This window comes from Poecilia reticulata, chromosome 4 (assembly GCF_904066995.2).
Source record: "Poecilia reticulata chromosome 4, P_reticulata-male-v2, whole genome shotgun sequence".
In the NCBI taxonomy this organism is placed as follows: domain Eukaryota; kingdom Metazoa; phylum Chordata; class Actinopteri; order Cyprinodontiformes; family Poeciliidae; genus Poecilia; species Poecilia reticulata.
In genome coordinates this window covers 1,682,592-1,690,499 of record NC_088833.1, presented here as the reverse complement: position 1 = coordinate 1,690,499, position 7,908 = coordinate 1,682,592, and the positions used below count along the sequence as shown (strand labels likewise).

Genomic DNA, 7,908 nt, shown 5'->3' with positions numbered 1-7,908 from the left:
TGGCTATGCTAAGTAGCCTTAGCATTAATGACAGGCTGTGCTAGATTTAGCCGACTAGGAGAGGGCGAGGGGGATGAGCAGCGCCACATGGAGGGTGATTAACAGCGTTAAGTCCCGCCTCCTGCCTCTGATTGGCTGATAGCTTGTTTCTGGTTAGCACTGGGAGAAGGTAGAGGAGCTAACTTTTTCCTCAGATTATCTGCCTCAGAGCTTCAGCAAATATGTAAGAAATTATTCTCTGAAGGTTACATGGCTGCTAACAGTGTAATGCTAACGGTTAAATATTATTTCCACTCTGCGTGTTTTTCCTGTTGCTAATCATGTTGAAAACCGCAGACCTGTCAGCTCTTTGTCAGACCCCTGGTTCGTCTGCCTGTCGTTAATGGTCTAGTTAAATCCTTGGTTATTATAAATCCTGCTCATGTTGGGATCCTCCTTAACCTCAATGCATTCTGGGATATTCATCTCTCATCTCCTGCTATTAGCTAATATTTACCAAACAAAAGAAACTATCTGTGTTTTCCAGTTTTATTTGCAGTTTGTTGCATCACCTGAGAACGTTGCCATGGCAACGTTCTCAGGTGTTCTGGACAGGTTGATCCTTAAAGCTGCAGTACGTAACTATTATGGAAATTTTTTAAAACTTTTTAGTTGAAATTGTCACCATGTCGTCCCAGTTTGAGACTACGTCTGACTTGCGGTCGGGTTCAATCAGCAGCATGAGCAGAAAATCAATAATCAATAATCAGAGATGAGCACCAAGACCTTCTCTGTTAACGTTCAAAGAGGAGCTGGAATGGATGGAAGCTGCTGATCAACCACCTCCTCCAGTAAGGCTGTCACACCTGATGGTCCAGTCGACCCGGTTCTACTGGATCCAGAACTCCATCATCTGCTCCGCCTCCAGCTGCTCTGAGTCAAACCAACCTGTTCCCCTCCTGGCCTGTGGGGGCGCTGCACCAAGAACCACTGAAGGAAACGACACAAAAACCTCTGAAGACACTGAGAGCAACTTCCTTCTTCACCAGATGGAAACAAGATGGAGGATTTTAGCGGTTGGAGGATTTCTCTTTAGGCTAAAGACCAGGAGCCATTTCTGCTGCTAGCGCTAGGCTAACATGTTAGCTTTGGTTGGATTTACCCAGAATGCCCTGCTCTCTAGTCCACTTCCTGCTTTTGGAGCGGTCTCTGGTCCGCTAGGCGTTCACATTCACACCGAACCCAGACTGAGGCCTGGAGGCGGATCGGAGTTTGATTCAGAGCCGATGACGTTTTCCCGCCTCCGACCAGGAAGTGATTCAGACCTGGGGAAGTTCAGATCATGCAACACTTTAAATCAAGAAACTCATTCAGGACCGGAAGCATCAGATCAGCTCACATCAGCTCCACCCAAAGCTACGTCAGCTCGGTCCATCTGGGCTTCAGGACGATGCAGATCAACTGGGAACCAGCAGCCCTGAGGGAAGAAACGTCAGAAATAGATGATTCTGCTGCTATCAGCGGTTTCCATCCTAACCAGCAGAACCAGTTCTGCCAAGTGTTTAATGCAGGAACTGTTCAGTGGTTCTCACTGGAGATGAAAGGCAGAAATCAATTATATTGGGATTGTTTGGAAAGGGCCTCATAACTGGTGGGAGCAACAGTTGCATTAGATTTATTTCCTGTATTCTAGAATGGCGGCGCTCATGTCGGAGCCTCGTTAGATCTGGTTCATCCTGGAGGCGTTTCCTGTTTGGAGAATGGATCCTGGTTCCGGATGGTGGGAGGATCTTTGCTCTCTCTCTTTGTCACTTTGGGCTGTCATGATGTGTAACCATGGCAACGAGGTGTTGCTTTCCAACTCCGAGCAGCTTAGCGTCTGAAAAGCTCAGATGACACGGAGGAGGACGCTCCTGTCTCTGAGGAGGCTTCAGAGAGAAGCAGGAAGCTCAAACCGACACTTCCTTCCATCATGGCGGACAAAATGGATGAACTTCAACCCAGCCAGGGTGGTTTAACGTTACTATGGATACAGGATCAGATCCACCTACTCCAACGTCTCTAACCATAAACCAGACAGGTTTAAAGAGGAGCGGCAAAAGCAAAGGAGGTGGATCAGCAGAGCTAGCTAACTGAAGCATCACCGTCCACGACTCTTTGAAGATGCCTGGATGCTTTGAACTGTGACATTTCACCTCAGACGGTTCTGGAGCGACTTCTTCAGACCCAGATGGTTCTGGACAGTCTGGGAAATCCTGAAGGCTTTGAACTTCTCACCTCGAAGTTCTGATCCGGTATCCTGAATGTTTCAGCTCTTTCCTTGGCTCAGTCCTCCTGAATGAATGAAGGTTCATTAACAGAACTTCTGCAGAACTTTGACCTCCTTAAGAAGAAGTTGGACCATTTTACTGGAGCAGAGAGACATCCAAGCATGTTTTCCTCCTTCAATCCGGTCGACCCGGTTCTACTGGACCCAGAACATCTGCTCCACCTCCAGTCAAACCAACCTGTTCCCCTCCTGGCCTGTGGGGGCGCTGCACCAAGAACCACTGAAGGAAACGACACAGAACCTCTGAAGACACTGAGAGCAACTTCCTTCTTCACCAGATGGAAACAAGATGGAGGATTTTAGCGGTTGGAGGATTTCTGCTGCTAGCGCTAGGCTAGCATGTTAGCTTGGTTGGATTTACCCAGAATGCCCTGCGCTGTAGTCCACTTCCTGCTTTTGGAGCGGTCTCTGGTCCGCTGGGTGTTCACATTCAAACCGAACCCAGACTGAGGTTTGTAGGACAGAGGTCAGAGGTCAGTTTGCGCTCACACCAAACCAACAGAACCAGACTTTCTGGGCAAACGGACTGGACTTGGTTAAAGCGGACCGAACTGAGCTGGTGTGAAAGATGGCTGAGATGCAGAAACCTCCAGTTTCATAGGAACATTTCTGAATTTGTTTTAATCAAAGTCTTGCAAACAACTTGGAGCAGAAACACAGAGGAGCTAATGTTGTGCCAGGACAGGTGAGAGCTACCATGGCTATGCTTGGTGGACTTCTCCTCCAAACAGGTTGCTGTGAAACCTGTCACTGCCGGTCAGCAGTGGTTGGTCTCCCATGCAGACAGCTGTTCTGTCAGCTGCAGCTTCCTGAGTTGCAGGTTCTTGAGCTGCAGGTTCCTGAGCTGCAGGTTCCTGAGTTGCAGCTTCCTGAGTTGCAGCTTCCTGAGTTGCAGGTTCCTGAGCTGCAGGTTCCTGAGTTGCAGCTTCCTGAGTTGCAGGTTCCTGAGTTGCAGGTTCCTGAGTTGCAGGTTCCTGAGCTGCAGGTTCCTGAGTTGCAGCTTCCTGAGTTGCAGCTTCCTGAGTTGCAGGTTCCTGAGCTGCAGGTTCCTGAGTTGCAGCTTCCTGAGTTGCAGCTTCCTGAGCTGCAGGTTCCTGAGCTGCAGGTTCCTGAGTTGTCAGCTTCCTGAGTTGCAGGTTCCTGAGCTTGCAGGTTCCTGAGCTGCAGGTTCCTGAGCTGCAGGTTCCTGAGCTGCAGGTTCCTGAGCTGCAGGTTCCTGAGGCAGGTTCCTGAGCTGCAGGTTCCTGAGCTGCAGGTTCCTGAGCTGCAGGTTCCTGAGTTGCAGGTTCCTGAGCTGCAGGTTCCTGAGCTGGCAGGTTCCTGAGTTACAGGTTCCTGAGTTGCAGGTTCCTGAGTTGCAGCTTCCTGAGTTACAGGTTCCTGAGTTGCAGCTTCCTGAGTTACAGGTTCCTGAGTTGCAGCTTCCTGAGTTGCAGCTTCCTGAGTTGCAGGTTCCTGAGTTGCAGCTTCCTGAGTTGCAGCTTCCTGAGTTGCAGGTTCCTGAGTTGCAGCTTCCTGAGTTACAGGTTCCTGAGTTGCAGCTTCCTGAGTTGCAGGTTCCTGAGTTGCAGCTTCCTGAGTTGCAGGTTCCTGAGTTGCAGCTTCCTGAGTTGCAGGTTCCTGAGTTGCAGGTTCCTGAGCTGCAGGTTCCTGAGTTGCAGGTTCCTGAGTTGCAGCTTCCTGAGTTGCAGCTTCCTGAGTTGCAGCTTCCTGAGTTACAGGTTCCTGAGTTGCAGCTTCCTGAGTTGCAGGTTCCTGAGTTGCAGCTTCCTGAGTTGCAGCTTCCTGAGTTGCAGGTTCCTGAGTTGCAGCTTCCTGAGTTGCAGCTTCCTGAGTTGCAGCTTCCTGAGTTACAGGTTCCTGAGTTGCAGCTTCCTGAGTTGCAGGTTCCTGAGTTGCAGCTTCCTGAGTTACAGGTTCCTGAGTTGCAGCTTCCTGAGTTGCAGCTTCCTGAGTTGCAGGTTCCTGAGTTGCAGCTTCCTGAGTTGCAGGTTCCTGAGTTGCAGGTTCCTGAGCTGCAGGTTCCTGAGTTGCAGGTTCCTGAGTTGCAGGTTCCTGAGTTGCAGCTTCCTGAGTTGCAGCTTCCTGAGTTGCAGCTTCCTGAGTTGCAGGTTCCTGAGTTGCAGGTTCCTGAGCTGCAGGTTCCTGAGCTGCAGGTTCCTGAGTTGCAGGTTCCTGAGTTGCAGGTTCCTGAGGTGCAGGTTCCTGAGTTGCAGGTTCCTGAGTTGCAGGTTCCTGAGTTGCAGCTTCCTGAGTTGCAGGTTCCTGAGCTGCAGGTTCCTGAGCTGCAGGTTCCTGAGCTGCAGGTTCCTGAGCTGCAGGTTCCTGAGCTGCAGGTTCCTGAGCTGCAGCTTCCTGAGCTGCAGGTTCCTCTGCGTCTCCGCTGGCTGCAGCTTCACTTCACTCTGATCTGGGTTCAGTAATCAGACAGGAATCTGCTGAAGCTGTTGGTGATGAAACATTGCAGCTGTGCTGATGTCAGAGGAAGCAGAGAAAGTTGGAGGACATAAAAGGCCTGAGCGGTGAGCAGCTTCCTGAAGCAGAGCTGGCTGCGGTGACTCCGGAGCGGTTTCTCTGCAGGTTGTCCTTCAGCATGCCCTGCAGCCTGAACGCCAGCGCCCTGATCAGCGCCCTGCCGCCGCTCATTCTGACAGAGTTTGCGTTCGGGTTCCTGGGGAACGGCCTGGCCCTCTGGATCTTCTGCTTCCACCTGCGGCCCTGGAAGAGCAGCACGGTTCTGCTCTTCAACCTGGCCATGTCGGACTTCCTGCTGAACGTGGCGCTGCCGCTCAGGGCCAGCTACTACTTCTCCGGGCTGCGCTGGCGCTTCGGCCCGGCGCTCTGCAACGCCTGCCTCTTCATGCTGGCCATGAACCGCAGCGGCAGCACCTTGTTCCTCATGCTCATCGCCGTGGACAGGTACATGCGCGTGGTGCATCCTCACCACCCCGTCAACTCGCTGAGCGTGACCAAGGCGGCGCTGGGCGCGCTGGCCGTCTGGCTGCTCGCCATCGGGGCGGACGCGCCCGTCTTCGCCCTGCAGCACGGCAACGGCAGCCGCTGCGAGAGCTTCAACACGGACGCGGGCGAGCGGCACCGCCTGACCTGGCACGAGTTCGTCTTCCTGGCCTCCTTCTTCGTGCCGCTGCTCGTCATCCTCTACTGCACCGGGCACATGGTGCTGCAGCTGCGGCGGCGCCAGCTGGCCCACAACGCCAGGATCAGGAAGGTTCTGTGCTTCGTCTCGGTGGTGGCCGTGGTCTTCTTCGTCTGCTTCCTGCCCAGCAACGTGACGCTGCTGATGATCTGGATCGGGTCCAAACGGGCCGCCGGCTCCTCCGGGACGCAGGTGCAGATTGTTGGAACCAGAAACGTTTTGGTGTTTTTATTACGCTACGGAAGACCATTAGTGACACTGAATCAAGTATGAAAAAAAATCTGATTGTTTTCAAAATCTGAATTTTGAAAAAACAGAAAAAAGATATTTATGAGTTTTTGGTCAAAATTGTGAAAAAAGTAAAAGTTTTGAGAAAAAAAATCACAATTCTGAGAAAAGGGAAAAAAAAGTCAGTATTCTGAAATTAATTCAACTTCATGAATATATTATGTCAGTGGCTCTAATCCTAGTTTTCACTTTTCCTTGAGTGACTTTTTCTGAAACTTTCTCCTCTTCAGTGACGTTTCTGTAAAAGTTCTGGAGAAACTTCACCGAATGAGGAACAAACTTGTTTTAACCAAAGATTCACCTGCAGGTTTGATCGACATTCTATCAGTTTTATATTGAAAAAAAGTGGATCTATTTTGCCTGTTTTTTCATTTCATTAATATGAATTATTTTCCTCTTAGTTCTCTGAACTATTAGTGAATTATTTAGTGAATTAAACAAAAGCAATAATGCATTTTAATGAAAACAGGTTCAGTCTGAGGCTGATTTCATTGTAAAACGATGGAATGATTTAAAAAAAACTCAAAATGTAAAGCTAAAAGTAGTGAAAAAGTAAAATAATTATCACCAAAAGCTTCCTCCCTCTGACTGCCCACCTGTGCAGGTGTGTCCGGCGTCGGAGCAGCTGGCCGTCGCCTTCTACGCCTGCGTCACGCTCACCTACCTGAACAGCGCTCTGGACCCGCTCGTCTACTACTTCTCCAGTCCGGTCTTCAAGAACTTCTGCAGGAAAACTCTGCGTCTGTCTGCGGAGGAAACCGGCGAGAAACGGACCAGGGAGACGGCGTCGCAGTCCGTCAGCCAGCTCTGATCCCACCGGAACCAGAACCAGAACCAGGGAGTTCTTATCCTTACACACAAGAGAAAAACTGTTTCACTCAGAGCAGTAAAAAAAACAACATTTATGAATAAAAGCCTTAAATAATAATAAAATATAATCCCTGAATCGTTTCCTTCCTGGTGACGAAACTAAATACTGTCGACTTTATTCAGATGTGAACTTTTGTTATGTTTTGTTTTTTAACTAATGAAGCTAATTTTGTTTACTAAAGATTATTATTTTTATTCTAAAATAAACAATGCAGAGGAAATAATTATTTTTTCTAATATTTTTGTTTATTCACTTTACGATCAAATAGTTGATCAAATCCACTAAATGTATCTGTTTGGGATCAGTCAGATGAACTAAATTCAGCTTTGTGTGCGTTTCCAAGGGATTGTGTTTTTAAGTTGTATCACCACATTTAATAAAAGGACATTTAAGTCAATGATTTCTTTTTGTGATTTATTTAATGAATTAAATGTACAAACTGCAGCTGTTTCTCGTTTTATTTCAGCCACTAATGAGATGCTTTCACAGGAAATGCTGCGTCGATTCAGGGGGTTTTTTAAGCATCACTTTCATTTCCTTTCCGTTTCACAACTTTGATATTTTTGAGTGTAATTTTCTCACCTGAGCCAAAAATAATCCTCGGGGTTGGATGGGCTGATTCGCCTTTTCCTGTGAAGGATGAACTCTGCGCAGAAATGATGTTTCAATATTTACACAGAAGTTGTTTTGGGTTTCTGAAGAAGTCCAGATGAGTGGGCGCGTCCAGAACCAGAACCAGAACCAGAACCAGAACCAGAACCAGCCTTTCAAATGGAAACTTTCTGTTTCTGAGTGACGCTTCAACTGGAAACTAAGTTTAGACGTGATTCATGAACACAGTAGAAGCTAAAAGGAAGTAAGAATGACTCAGCTGGCCACTTCAGTTCAGTTCAGTTCAGTTCAGTTCAGATGAGTTCAGTTCAGATCAGATGAGTTCAGTCCAGTCCAGTTCAGTTCAGTTCAGATCAGTTCAGTTCAGATGAGTTCAGTTCAGATCAGATGAGTTCAGTCCAGTTCAGTTCAGTTCAGATCAGTTCAGTTCAGATGAGTTCAGTTCAGATCAGATCAGATGAGTTCAGTCCAGTTCAGTTCAGTTCAGATCAGTTCAGTTCAGTTCAGATGAGTTCAGTTCAGATCAGATCAGATGAGTTCAGTCCAGTTCAGTTCAGTTCAGATCAGATCAGATGAGTTCAGTTCAGATGAGTTCAGTCCAGATCAGTCCAGTTCAGTTCAGTTCAGATCAGATCAGATGAGTTCAGTTCAGTTCAGTTCAGATCAGATCAG

The 7,908-nt window shown here is 48.4% G+C and overlaps 1 protein-coding gene across 2 annotated transcripts in view; it reads left to right on the top strand.

The window, feature by feature from the left end:
- The window catches only part of LOC145551364 (hydroxycarboxylic acid receptor 2-like), a 14,312-nt gene extending 7,748 nt beyond the window's left edge, over positions 1–6,564 (top strand). Inside the window, exons 1-2 of one of the 2 annotated variants that reach the window (XM_081605910.1) lie at positions 4,593–5,657; positions 6,358–6,564. In XM_081605910.1, coding sequence (XP_081462036.1) covers positions 4,902–5,657; positions 6,358–6,564 — 963 coding nt within the window. In that variant the 5' untranslated portion in view covers positions 4,593–4,901. Of the gene's footprint in view, positions 1–4,592; positions 5,658–6,357 lie in introns of those variants that run through there. The other variant, XR_014087163.1, reaches the window with a different exon arrangement.
- Positions 6,565–7,908: the final 1,344 nt, after the last annotated feature.